The sequence below is a fragment of the Sceloporus occidentalis genome, unplaced genomic scaffold (assembly GCF_023333645.1).
Source record: "Sceloporus occidentalis isolate IW3139 unplaced genomic scaffold, rSceOcc1.0.p SCAF_313, whole genome shotgun sequence".
NCBI classification, from domain to species: Eukaryota; Metazoa; Chordata; class Lepidosauria; order Squamata; family Phrynosomatidae; genus Sceloporus; species Sceloporus occidentalis.
The window spans coordinates 224871-239516 of NW_028317293.1; the positions used below are offsets into that span (position 1 = coordinate 224871).

A 14646-nucleotide genomic window follows, 5' to 3' on the forward strand; every position below is an offset into this window, starting at 1 on the left:
ATTAGTTAAGTAAATCGTGAAACATACATTAACTCCGCCATTTACCGTTAATCGCAGGGGCAATCGAGTCCAAAAATTAATAAAAACAAAAAAAAAACATTTTTGTTTACAGTTTTTTTCTCATTCCACATCAAAAACATCAGGTTTTTTTCCTGATTTCCCCAGATAAGTAAATCTTTTATGGTCAGGTTGTAGCTCGTTGTGACCCCTACTGGAAAAAAGTGGCTACTCAAACACCACCGAGGGGGGGGGCAAAATATTAACTTTTTTAATACCATGGCATAGAGGGTTAATAAAAGCAGTTCGCTTGATTGTAAGCTCCTTTGGTCAGGGCTCTCCTTACTTTGTTTCTGTCCGGATTGTTACGCAATTAACTAACGTCCTGCTTACCCATTGTACAGCGCCACGGCAAATGATGGTGCTATAAAAAATCAATTGATAATAAGACTTCATTCTAATGTTTTTTATTTTTATGGGTGCTTTGGAGTCAGTTTATGGGAATGCACTTTTTCTACAATAGAGGGGAGGGGAATTATCTGTGGGTTATTTTATGCAAATCCCATTCATGTCAAATAATTACTGACTCTTATTTGCCTAATTTAACCATTTTTTTCATTAAACATAAGAGATCCATCGTACCCTGAAAGCTCACTTAACCAATTACTAATTTTTTCTGCAGAATTAAATACATTTTCAGTCGTTACAAATTAACATCCATTTCATTCCTCCATAGACTTTCATTAGTCAGAGAGTCTGGCTGGTAATTAAGACTGAGCCATTCTATTGTTCCCCGCAGGCAGTATGATAAGGAGTCGGGGGGGGGGGTTAGTAGATCGGGGATCAGGTAACAGAGCGAGAATCATACAAACGGCTGATATGCAGCTGCCTGAAAACTTTATATTATGGGGGCAAACAGCTCAACATTGTTGAAACTTATTTTGAATCTAATATTAGTAATAAAATAAATGCTTCTAGTAAAGACGTTAATCCAGTTGCAGAAATAGATTGTTATTTTGGTTAAATGCTACAATAACGGTGAAGTAAATGTGAAAAAGGCGCACTGGGGAGTGAAATATATTATATATCCATATATCTCGCACAGCTTGGATCACGGGAATGTTCTTTGATGGGGAAGCCATCCGATATAAGAAGAAATTCCAGCACCTTTTTATATTATTATTATTTTATATATTTTTTTAATTTTTATTTTTTTTCACATACAGGCATCAGTAGGAAACACGAATTTCAAAAAACAGATTTATTACAAATACAACAAACGATCTTATAACAGAAAGCCAAATAAATACAAACAGGTTTCTTTTGTAACAGTTTTTACTTTGATATTAATGTCTTAAAACAAGCGGTTCGTCCTTCAGTATATCGGTAACGAATTCCACGTAACTAAAACTAAAAGGGAGACGATATTCTTCATCCCATCAGGGGAAGAAATCGAAATGTGTTCTCTCATAAAGGGGGGAGGCCAAAATATATATATATTCCCCTTGAGCATAACCTCCCCAGCACTGTATACCGTAACAACCCCTCTCGGTGCTGTATACAGTAATAACCCCCCAGCGCTGTATACAGTAATATAACCCCCCAGCACTGTATACAGTAATATAACCCCCCAGCACTGTATACAGTGATATAACCACCCCAGCACTGTATACAGTAATATAACCCCAAGCGCTGTATACAGTAATATAACCCCCAGCGCTGTATACAGTAATATAACCCCCAGCGCTGTATACAGTAATATAACCCCCAGCGCTGTATACAGTAATATAACCCCCCAGCGCTGTATACAGTAATATAACCCCCCAGCGCTGTATACAGTAATATAACCCCCCAGCGCTGTATACAGTAATATAACCCCCCAGCGCTGTATACAGTAATATAACCCCCCAGGGCTGTATACAGTAATAAACCCCCCAGCACTCTATACAGTAATATACCACCCAGCACTGTATAAAGTAATATAACCCCCCAGCGCTGTATACAGTAATATAACCCCCCAGCACTCTATACAGTAATATACCACCCAGCACTCTATACAGTAATATAACCCCCCAGCACTGTATACAGTAATATAACCCCCCCGGCGCTGTATACAGTAATATAACCCCCCAGCGCTGTATACAGTAATAACCCCCAGTGCTGTATACAGTAATATAACCCCCAGCCGCTGTATACAGTAATATAACCCCCCCAGCGCTGTATACAGTAATATAACCCCCAGCACTGTATACAGTAATATAACCCCCCCCCAGCGCTGTATACAGTAATATACCCCCAGCGCTGTATACAGTAATATAACCCCCCAGCGCTGTATACAGTAATATAAACCCCAGCGCTGTATACAGTAATATAACCCCCCAGCGCTGTATACAGTAATATAACCCCCAGCGCTGTATACAGTAATATAACCCCCCAGCGCTGTATACAGTAATATAACCCCCCCAGCGCTGTATACAGTAATATAACCCCCAGCACTGTATACAGTAATATAACCCCCCCAGCGCTGTATACAGTAATATAACCCCCCCAGCGCTGTATACAGTAATGTCGGTCGATGACAGAAACCTGGTTTTATCTCATTTTGCCCCAATAAACCCCCTTTATCTGCAGACCTGGAGCCCGCCGTTGCTGTCAGTCATGTGATATTTTGGGTAACTTTCCACCCAAACACCACACTGAGCTGATGCTTTATGGCGATGCTAATGAAGTCCGTTCCTCCATAGACTTTCATTAGTCAGAGAGTTTGACTGGGTGATTAAAACTGAGCCATTCTTTTTCCCATGGGCACTATGATAAGGGAGTTGGGGGGGGGGGGTCTAGTAAATAACAGAGCAGAGTACAAATGGCTAACTTCTTTCAAAAGCTAGAAAAAAAAAGTGTTTTAATGCAATAATAGTAATAAAAGAATAGAAGACGTTCCCCTTTAGAATTACTTTTTGAGTGAATCCGGACACTTATGACGTAGAAGGCAGTGAAAGGGTGTGAAAAAATTGCATCTGCGCAGCACATCGAGAAAAATATTTTAAAGGTTCCAGGATATTAAAAAAAAAAATGTTCGTAGTTAAAGGGCCGCGCCGTGTAAATGGCGTGTCGGCTGCTCGTGGCCCCCGCGGTCAGGACTCGCTCTCTCCCGGGACGGTCCTGGAACTGAAGACCTTGGGGTAAAATTCTATTAATAACTCCGTGAACATATTTATCGGAACAAGAGCGCTGATGGAGGGGACGCCGTCCAGGGGCCAGATAAGATTCACTCCGAAGACGCACGCCAGGTTCGCAGCGGTCATTTTATTTCTAATACTGTCCTGAGACAACTAAAAGACAAGAAAAAAATCAATTAATACTTAAAAGGCGCGCAATACAAACATAAGGAGGGGAAAAAAACAAAAAATAGTATTAAAAAACAGTTTTAATGTTACATTTTTTTAATACTCAACGTTAACCCCTTCTGTGTCTAAAGGAAGTGCTGTTGGTGTAAAAAGAAGAAAAAAAAGAAAAACAATATATTTTTTTAAAATGTCCACCCAAAGAGTAAAACGAATGAATTTGTTTGACGTTTTGTAACTTGTTAAAAATTGATACAAATTCACCAAACCCTATTTAAAGCTGCTGTTCCACCTACTCTGCTGAATTTAACACTAAACGCCGCATTAGTCCCCCAAACCTGCCCAGAAATAATTCTCTAATCGTGTGAAAATTTTCTCTTATTCATAATTTTAATGGGAGCACTGAATTGTCACGTGACACAAAAATAGGAGCTGATAGGTTGCTGCTATAGACATGAATCTGGGAAAAAGGTGTTTTTAATCGATTTGCTTAATACACTAAAATAGGTAATTGATGTTTTATCGTGAAGTAGAGATCTACTATATGGAGCGTTAAACCGCTGTATAAGTATGACGGCAGATCGGCCCCCATCCGGCCCCCGTCTAGTCGCCCGTTTCTCCTGCTGTAACGACTCAAACCTTAATCAGTCGTTGGTCTCGTTCTTAGATTCAGGAGCCGTATGTCTTTCCCATGCATGTTTAATACCCTCACTGTATTACCCTCTACCACCTCTGCTGGGAGGCTGCTCCACTTATCTGCCATCCTCTCAGTATAGTAGCTCATGATCTGGCCCCCCCAAGGCTCACTTGGGATCATTTGCTGAGCGAGGTCGGCGTAATAACTAAAAGAGGAATATTCTCATGGAAACGATGACAACAGCTGAACCTTTGAAAGTGAAATCCCCAAAATTGGAGCGCCGTCCCTTTAAGAGAAAGAACCTCAGCATCTCGGTAGATACTTTAGATATCAAAGTTTTTGCCTGGTCTCAAGTGCACCGAAGGGTTTGAGTGGCTTTGGACGCCTCCGTTCCTTCACCTCGAGGGAGAAGATCATAAGTCCAGCCTATGCCCCACGGCAGCGAGATCCATACACATTACACATGCGCGACTAATCATGCTTACCGCGTGCAGAAAGCCCACGAGATACTTTAACACGGCGTAGTTATGGTCTGGAAGACTCTGCACGACCTCCTTACATCTGGTGACTCGTAGGATGCTCTCCACACCTGGGAAACCAAGAGGGACGGCACTCAGAGACGCACATTGAAGTATGAGCGAGCGCATGAGGACGGCAGCAGGAGGACGCTAGTCTGGCATCAATTGAACTACCCCATCCGGGCCACCGGCAGCAACGTTCACAACATTATGTAAAGCCGCTAATAACCCGCGCTGGATCTTTCTCCAGTCCTGTACATTATGTGTAAATGCTGCTGCCGGTGGGCCGACCGGGGAAGTTCAATTGATGCCAGACTATTGCCCTCCTGCTCCCGCTCTCGCACGCATCTTCAGCTCGATAGAACTCACCGGTGATCTCCAGGATGGGTCGGTACGAGGCAAAGGTCAGCAAAGGCTCCGGAAGTTCACGCAAAAAAGTCTTCAGGATCACCGCGGGCACGTGGGCATCTCCGCAGTCATCAAAATCCACCGGCTTTCCTGCGGGGCAACGGCAGGGGCACATGGGGTTAAAAAAAAGCATTCAGCCATCGACCAATTACATGAAGAGCTTCAGCCACAAACAGACTCCACGAGGCCAAGAACCCGCCGGCAGATCGGCCCCATCCGGCCCCCATCTAGTCGCCCGTTTTCTCCTGCTGTAAAGACTCAAACCGTAATCAGTCGTTGGTCTCGTCTTAGATTCAGGAGCCGTGTGTCTATCCCATGCATGTTTAATACCCTCACTGTATAACCCCTCTACCACCTCTGCTGGGAGGCTGCTCCACTGTTCCATTTATCCGTGTGTCTCAGTTACCCTCCCATCATGTAGGGAAACACTTACCGAGATCATAACGTTTCTGAATGTCTTTAATGATGTGGATGTTCACCGATCTCCTAAACAAGCCCTCTGTCCCAAATCCTAAAAAAAACCCCCCCAAAAACACACAACGGGTCTTAGGTTTAAAAATTCTTTTTTTATAGAAAGAGGACACTTCTTCAACACGGAGGCAAATTAGATGAGAAGATGACCCCTGGAGTCCTGAAAAAGGGAGATTTCATGGTAAAAAGACCAGCAGTCTCTCGGCTTTAGGTCTATGTATTACCCCTCTTGGGGTATTTCTGAAAGGGTTCAGGGGGGCTTTCGAACATTTATAATTTAATGAGTTAATGACAGAGAACAATTATTATTATTAATATTATTATAAACATTTTGTGTGACAACTTACGGAAAGAGCTGTAAAGATTCGGAATTCACCGCCTACGACGCATAACAGCCCCGATTGGGGCACTTAAATAAATCATCGACATGAAAATTCAACGTCGATATTCTGGGCGAAATTTAACAGCAATCCGAGAGCCTGCAATTTTATTTTATTTTTTTTTAAAAACAACAAAAAACTAAATTTGAAGGATTGGAGTTTTTGGTTCTTATTTTTGTTACAAATTTTAGTTCAAAACGAGATCTTTTACTTCCTATTTAAGATGATTCATGATGTTTTGATCATTCCCTGATGATGTCTTAGCGTTATTATTGTGATGTCATAAAGAAAAGAAAAATTTTCTACATCCTACATAAATCTATTACGATGGTTTGACGATCCCCTGATGATGTCATAATCTTATTATTGTGATGTCATACAAAAAGAAATCAAAACAAGATTTTACATCCTATTTAAGATCTTTTGTGATGTTTTGTTATTATGAGGTCATTTTGACAGCTGAAGACGGAATCCTGATAACCCATCAACATAGACCTTTGTTTGTTGTTGTTGTTCATCCTCAGTATCTATGTTGCCATGGCAACATTTAAAATTTTGGAGAAATGAAAAGCGTTTGAGTTGCAGAGATGGAGACCCCGACTCGAGGACCTTACCTTTAATCTTCAAATACGAGACGGTCTGCTTCATAACCGGAGGAATCAACGCTCCGGAGTTTTTGTTCTTCAAACTAAAAAGAAAACAAAATATATATATTTTATCTGGACGCATGCGCAGGGTGACCGCTGCTTTCTTATTATCCTTCCTTGGAGTTGGAAGAAGGATTTTACTGAGAGGTAAGTAGATAAGTGGAACAGCTTCCCAGTGGAGATGGTAGGGGGTTAATCTAGTGAGGGAATTTAATCTGTAAAATATTTAGTTTTTTTAATTACAGAAAAAAAAAAAAAAAATATTCCTCAACTACTAATCTCCTATAACAGAAAGAGATGAATCCATCCGTGAATCCGACCGAATACTCTAATAAAATTATTATTATTATTATTTTGGGAGAAATCCCAACAATAACCGATTGTTTTGCGAATAGATACTTAAAGCAGAGCTCCGATTCTCTGGCACTTCGAGGGTTAAAGGGACGATCGCTTTGTGTTTGTATAAACGCGTTAACGATCGGGGTCGCCCCGGCTCTCCTCCGCGGTAATCAGCGCTTATTACGGTTAAGGTTTGCGCGCCGGCGGCTCGTTGAAGCAAATAAACGATGTTTGGGTCCGCGGGGCTCGATAGACTCCTCGTTAATGAGTGACAGAGAGCGCCGGCCGCCGTGGGCAGAGGTTGGCAGCGGTGCGGGGTATAACCCCCCCCCCGATTGATTTTCTATTGGATATCAAATAGTTACTATAAGCCAACAGTAACGGAGGATTTTATCTGATCTCAGGGCTGCGAATCACGAGTCTCGGATTAGGCTGCTGGACTTTTAATATTTTACGACTATTTAGAAATAGCAAATTATTACTACTGACGCCGGCTACTAAATGCATGTATATTACCTCCATATAAACAATAGAACGTCTCAGTCTTAGTTACCCAGAGGGACTCTCTGACTAATGCAAGTCTATGGAGGAAGGGACTTCATTAGCATCGCCATAAAGCATCAGCTCAGTGTGGTGTTTGAGCCAGGAAAGTCACTCAAAATATTACTGTACACAGCGCTGGGGGTTATATTACTGTATACAGCACCGAGGGTTATATTACTGTATACAGTGTCGGGGGGGTTATATTACTGTATACAGCGCTGGGGGTTATATTACTGTATACAGCGCTGGGGGTTATATTACTGTATACAGCGCTGGGGGTTATATTACTGTATACAGCGCTGGGGGGTATATTACTGTATACAGCGCTGGGGGTTATATTACTGTATACAGCGCTGTGGGGTATATTACTGTATACAGCGCTGGGGGTTATATTACTGTATACAGTGCTGGGGGGTTATATTACTGTATACAGTGCTGGGGGGGTTATATTACTGTATACAGTGCTGGGGGTTATATTACTGTATACAGCGCTGGGGGTTATATTACTCTATACAGCGCTGTGGGGTATATTACTGTATACAGCGCTGGGGGTTATATTACTGTATACAGTGCTGGGGGGTTATATTACTGTATACAGTGCTGGGGGTTATATTACTGTATACAGCGCTGGGGGTTATATTACTGTATACAGTGTCGGGGGTTATATTACTGTATACAGCGCTGGGGGGGTTATATTACTGTATACAGCACTGGGGGTTATATTACTGTATACAGCGCTGGGGGTTATATTACTGTATACAGCGCTGGGGGGTTATATTACTGTATACAGCGCTGGGGGGTTATATTACCTGTATACAGTGCTGGGGGTTATATTACTGTATACAGCGCTGGGGGGTTATATTACTGTATACAGCGCTGGGGGTTATATTACTGTATACAGTGTCGGGGGGGTTATATTACTGTATACAGTGTCGGGGTGTTATATTACTGTATACAGCGTCGAGGGTAGAAAAGGATACTTTCCCTTTAATATTTGAACATTAAGTAACACGACTTACTATTGCAGGCTGACTCCGAACTGTTGGGTGGGGAGTGGTGGTCGCGGGGGAGGGCATCTGGAAGGAGGTGGGGGTTTGCCTTTACGTGAAGCGCGTAGCTTTTCATCATGCCTAAACAACAAGCGGGAAGTTAAAAAAAAAAACTAAAACAGTATTTAGAGGAAAAATACAAGAAAATATATTTAAATCTTTCCTGCAGGTGTGAGACGGATCCCCTCCCCCCACAGAGATATATAAACGTATTAAAAATTATTATTATTATGATTATTACTAATATTATTATGATTATAATTATTACTATTATTATTATTGTTACTATTATTATTATGATTATAATTATTACTATTATTATTACTATTATTACTATTATTATTACTGATGGTTTGATACTCACTGTAACACTTCCTGTGGGACGACGAGGCGGTTGAATTTCAGATGCTCTCTGAGGTCACTTAAATAATTCATGTACAGAACTTTTTTCCCAAACTTGTGACTAAATAAAGGAATAAAGAATTACAGAACATTCCGTTCATAAACATTACTGAGAAACATTGTGTCTGAATACAACAGAAACATAAAGAAAAATAAAATATATTACAAAGGGGGGGGGCTGGAATATCGAGGGTCCTCAGAACGGCGTCCTATTCACATATGGAATTGGTAAACGTTCATAAAAGTGTTAGCTCTTGGGAAAAAGAATAAGCTGACGGCCAGAATAAGAGAACCCATATAAATATTTAGCGCACGGGGTTAATGCGGGCTAGAGTGTGAGCTTGGAATAGGGTCCGGCTGCTGGGGAGGTAAGCGATGGGCCGGCCTGGGGCCAAAATTCACCACGGTGTCTAGCAGCGAATCCCGATGATGGGTGGCACTGCCGCTTTAAGGCCAGCGGCTGCCTAATGACGTAAGTTTGGCCGACCCTGGCGAATCAGGCGAGTGCCAGGCGCTGTTGGCCAGCGGCCCTCCGGGGGATTTGCCCAGTGCGCTAGATGGCAGGTTCAAGCCTGATTGGCACACATACCTCCAATAGGCAGAAGTGGGCGGAACCTAACCAGGAAGTGGGTGTGACCAAGCCCGTGTCCACAAAACGCAGTTTACATTTTTTTTTAAAAAGCACAAATTGGAAAACTAAATTTTTTTAGAATTAGAAACCAAAACGTATTTTGGGTAAAAGGAGGCATTTTGATGAGCGCCGGCGTCTCACCTGATCACCGGTTTGAAGATGTTCCAAAGGACTTTGATGAAGTTGGTCGGATGAACCACATATAAAGCCTTCAGATTCTTCTTATACCTAAAGAGAGGCAGATAAAACCTCCTTACAATAAAGATAGTATTAGCCTCTACCACTTCCACTGGGAGGCGGCTCCACTAATCTGCTACACTTTCGGTAAAGTAAAACCCCCACACATTACATCGAACCCTTAGATTTTAGCTTTAAACCAATTTTCTCCTGCAGTTTAGAAGCGGATTTTTCACCAATTTATATCCCAGACCCCAGAAGCGGGTAGCAGACAGAACTCTTTCATGTCCCCGGGAAGGAGTCGGGAAATATTCAGAGCGTCTGGTAAGCGGCTGAAGATCACAGGAGGACGGAGAGCGGCTCTTTGGCCGGGGTCTCGTAACGAGGGGGGGGGCTGATCAGAGTCCATTATCCTCTCTCCTTCTGCACTTTGAAGACCCTCCCGTAAGATCTGAGCGGACCCCGCGTTCTATCCAAGCCTTCTCTGTAGAGAAAGGAGAGCTGGGTGTGCAACCCCCCCCCCAAAAAAACACATTTTTTATACTAAAAATTATGAATTATGTGATTCCTGCAAACTGCGGCCCCGGAGTATGTATAGATCGAGCGTGTGCATTGAGGGCAGTTTCCCCATTATTTTTAGCTTTAAATGCCTTATTGCTGCTGATTGGTTGGGATCGTCCCATATCTCTCACAAATGTTTCCCAGTCACTCTTTGGACCCCAAATCCATGAGCCAATCTTTCCCCCCTGATGCCGTTCTGCTCTGCCCTGATGCCCCCCTCTCTCCTCCTGTTTACCCCTCTTTTCTAGGAGGTCAGAATGTTTGCTGGGTATGAGGGGATCGCAGGGTTCTACAGCCCTAAAAGCCCCGATAATGTGTATAGAAACAGCAGGAAACGGCTTTATAAATTAAACGGGGTAAATAAACCCCATTATTCTTCTAAATGCCCCGCCCAGTTACACAAATAACCCCCCCAACCACACCTCTAACCACACCCCTATAACAAAAAGTGCCCCTCTCTGGGTATTTGGCCCTCCGTAGGCTCGCCCGGACGCCCCGTTTCCATACTTGCGGTCGAAGGCTCTGTACGCGTTCTGTAACCAGCTCAGCGACGGTTTGTTTTTGCTGTTCAGGCCGTAGTGAAAGTAGACGACGGTGTAATCGTTCTCCACGTACCGGTCCAGAGTATACTTCAGGTATCTACAGAAAATAATAAAACATTTATTGGGGGACCCTGCGGTGATATTATAAACACCAACGGGGGGGGGGGGTATGGGGTCCGCAGATACAATCTGATACTTTGTAACATCGCTAATAACGGCAAAATGAATAAATCCACCAAAAAAACCCCAAACTTTCAAATATCAGCTTTACTCTCCTAGATGAAGGATATTTTTTACATTTTTTATTAAAAAAAATAATTATAATAAAAACAAATAAAAAAATATTTATATATAATGACTTCTGTCCTATTAGAAAATGCTGGGAGGCTGTTCCACTTACCTACCACCCTCTCAGTAAAGTAAAAAAACCAAAACATTACTCTTTCCTACTAGGGATAAATAAAAATAAATATTGTCATGTACCGGACCATGCTAGCAGAAACAACGAGGCATTCGTTTTATTGTGTGAGTGAGTGTATGTGCATGAGTGTGAGTGAGTGAGTGAGTGTGAGTGAGTGAGTGTATGTGTATGAGTGTGAGTGAGAGAGTGTGTGTATGTGCATGTGTATGAGTGAGTGAGTGTGAGTGTGAATGAGTGTGTATGAGTGAGTGAGTGTGAGTGTGAGTGAGTGTGTGAAGCGCCACGTACTCCAGCAGTCGGATGTGATCGATCTCGTGGCCGGGAGGCAGCCGGCAGCAGCTAAACGCGATTACCTTCCGTCCAAAATTATCATCACCTGCAGGACAAGGCAGGGAAAGGGTTACTGGATCCGGAACGAAAAACTCACGGAACAAAATAACTACAAGGATCGGTTGATTTTATTATTATCTTTTATTTATATGGCGCCAACAATCCCCGCGCCGCTTCTCACAGTCCCTGCATTCAAAGGGTCCGACAGAACCAGAACCGACAGACTAAAACGGCCCGACACATCAGGGAAAGGGGGCTCTGAGGATGGCGTGAGGCTTGGAGGGCAGCACTGGGTGGGCTCAGCCCTTGGAACCACATGACGCCAGGGGTAAATTCCAACCCCGGGGGTAAGCGTGATGTACGGGGTGGGGGGGGGGGCGATGGGTAACGCTACGGGACGTCTATCGACCAAAAAAATGGTTTTATGACACCAAAAACGCACGTTTAAATGGAATGTTTGAAGCCACTTACCAGCTACGTGAATGATGCCGTGGCGGGCGACGTCGTAAAACGGGTGAGTAAGGCTGACGTCGGCGGGGTCGCAGGGGCCGGGGGCCGCTGGCTCGTCGTGGCCGAGACTTGCGAGATCTTCCTCATCTTTCTGCAGCTCTAGAAGAGTCACAGAGAGCGAGGAGGACCACTTATAAAAATCCTCTCTAATATTTTGGAAACATTGCTAGAAATGAAGCTATAAAGACCCCCAGAGAAAGGATTCCCCGAAATCGGGGTAAATTAATCAAATTTCCGCCCATAGATTAGGAAAATATGTTTTTTCTTTATTCCATCAGAATTCTGAACCGGAACGTCTCCGATTCTGATATTAAATCAGCAACAACGGCTCCCGAGTCTTATAGATCCTCACCGATCTCGGCTAACTGCTCAAAGTCGACGGCTTCCATGGCTGGCGCTCCGCGTATCGCACGGCCGACGGTCGTCCACGGAGTCCGGAGAAAGATTTCTAACGATCTGCGGATAAAAAGGAAGTAAGTGGAAGAAAACCCCGCTGTCGTCCAGTCCATCCGCGAAGAAGTATTTCCTCGCAGGACGGATGACTTCTCCTGATCCCGCCTCCGAGGATCGTGAACTCCTCTTTCCTCAGCTCTGACTTTGAGCCCCATCGCTGGGTATTTGTGTAACTGAGGGGGCAAGAAGAATAATGGGGTTTATTTACCCCGTTTAATTTATAAAGCCGTTTCCTGCTGTTTCTATACACATTAACTATTTAACAATTAACTATTTTTCCCCACCCCCGTCGATATCTTCACAAATTTACAGAAAAAAACAGAGGTAAAAGATTCCTTTTAATTTTCGATTTTTTTTCCGTTACATTAAAAAGAAAAACGAAAATCAAAGTTTTAAAGTTCAAAGCGCCTCGCTCACACGGATGTCTAAATCTCGTTACCATGGAAACTATGTTTATTTACCGAAGCCCGGGGCGCGATCCCTTTACTGCCAATCAGGAAGGTAGCCTTGCGCGTGTTGAGGACCCCCCGACCCCCCCCCCCACACACGATAGTACCCAAAACCGGCACACAATTAATTAAGATTTTAATAAAACCCCAACCCGCTGATCGATCTCCTGCTCCCCTCGCAGACTCTCGCTAACAAGCCGCTCGATTGGCTCTCGGATGGAAACCTTCCCTCCGGGGGTTAAACGCTTTGAACTTTTAACGCCGGTTTGGAGATTTTCTTAGCGTTTTAATTAAATTAACCTGACAAGTTTGTGGACAAAAGGTCCGCGCTACGGCAACCGTACTTCCTAATTACAGCATTCGGCTCGCCGGGGATTCGCGGAATAAACGCCGAGGGAAATTCATAAAAAAAAAAAACGAAAAAGCATACGAGAAAAACGGAGAATCCGGGGATTCTATCAATGGGGGGGGGGCGCTGGCTCAGCCAAAAAAAAAATTTAAATAAGAAAAGGCAACGCGGCGGAAATCAGCGCCGTTCACGGGGAGGACTGATTGGCCAGAATATATTTTAGGAAGTACTGAGTACAGCGGGCGCCCCCCTTATAATCTTCTGTATCGTGGGACTGATACCTGCCAACTCTCAGGCTTTTGCCCGGAGGCTCTGGGTTAAGCGCCGGTGTGTCGGGGGTCTCCGAGGCCCCCGTCTAGTCGTCTGTTTCTCCTGCTGTAACGACTCAAACCTTAATCAGTCGTTGGTCTCGTCTTAGATTCAGGAGCCGGATGTCTATCCCATGCATGTTTAATCCCCTCACTGTATTACCCTCTACCACTTCTGCTGGGAGGCTGTTCCACTTATCTACCACCCTCTCAGTAAAGTAAAACGTCCTTCCATTCCATCTCAGTCTCTGACTCTCTAGTATTAGATTGCGGTCTCTTGTTGTAACTTCCTGTCCTTTATGTATTCAGGCGTCTCTCACAGGTCAGAGCGGTCTCCCTGCACGATGTATTTGTTATAAATGTCTCGCTGTAGAGGATCACAGGTATTTAGCAGATCCGGGCACATTCCAGACCGAGCGTTATTTACTAACCTTGCGCAGGTCTGTAGATCGCACGCCTCGTGGCCCCGGCGCCCGGATAACCCTCACTTCACTGGAGCAGATTCTGAGCTCAGGTGTCTCGGGCCTCTACCTGCCCCGGGGGCCGGATCCGCACCGAGGGGTCACTGATTTCCTGCTTCTTTTGTTGAAATGACTCGAGAAGGCGGGGCGGATTCCAAAATAACTTCCTTAAATCACGGAGAAATTAGAAACCTTCCGTTTAGTGAATCCGCCCCTGATTCCCGGCAGCCGGAGGGCAAGAATTACCTGTAAAGCCAGCGATGTCAGATCTGCGAACGCGTTTAACCCCGTAAAAAAAACACAAAGATTTTGTTTAGTCTGAGTTTGTGAATGAACCCTTTACATGCCAGGGAGTTTAGCAGAGCGAAAAGTGATTTGTTGCTCTCGGTGCACAAACAGTTAAATGTGTGACTTCCAAATGTTCAATGTCACCCCCAGGCTGATGTCCCAACGTATGATGTATGCTGTAAATACACAGGAATCTGTGATAAATTGTAAGAAAGTTTTACTTTACGGAGAGGTGGTGGATAAGTGGAACAGCCTCCCAGCAGAAGTGGTAGAGGGTAATACAGTGAGGGTATTAAACACGCATGGGATAGACATACGGCTCCTGAATCTAAGACGAGACCAACGACTGATGGAGGTTTAACTCTTTAGAGCAGGAGAAATGGGCGACTAGACGGGGGCCAGATGGGGGCCGATCTGCCGGCAGACTATCC

At 43.9% G+C, this 14646-nt stretch overlaps 1 protein-coding gene across 1 annotated transcript; it reads right to left on the reverse strand.

Annotated features, from left to right (window-relative positions):
* Positions 1 to 3131: 3131 nt before the first annotated feature.
* LOC149274880 (rho GTPase-activating protein 8-like) lies at positions 3132 to 12296 on the reverse strand. Its single transcript, XM_089505164.1, has 12 exons — positions 12260 to 12296; positions 11869 to 12006; positions 11356 to 11443; positions 10612 to 10743; positions 9508 to 9594; positions 8698 to 8796; positions 8304 to 8414; positions 6370 to 6443; positions 5338 to 5415; positions 4866 to 4994; positions 4464 to 4567; positions 3132 to 3329 (listed from the first exon to the last, which is right to left on the reverse strand). The coding sequence occupies exons 1-12, from the start codon at positions 12294 to 12296 to the stop codon at positions 3132 to 3134; spliced, it is 1275 nt and encodes a 424-aa protein (XP_089361290.1).
* Between the last annotated feature and the right edge of the window lie 2350 nt (positions 12297 to 14646).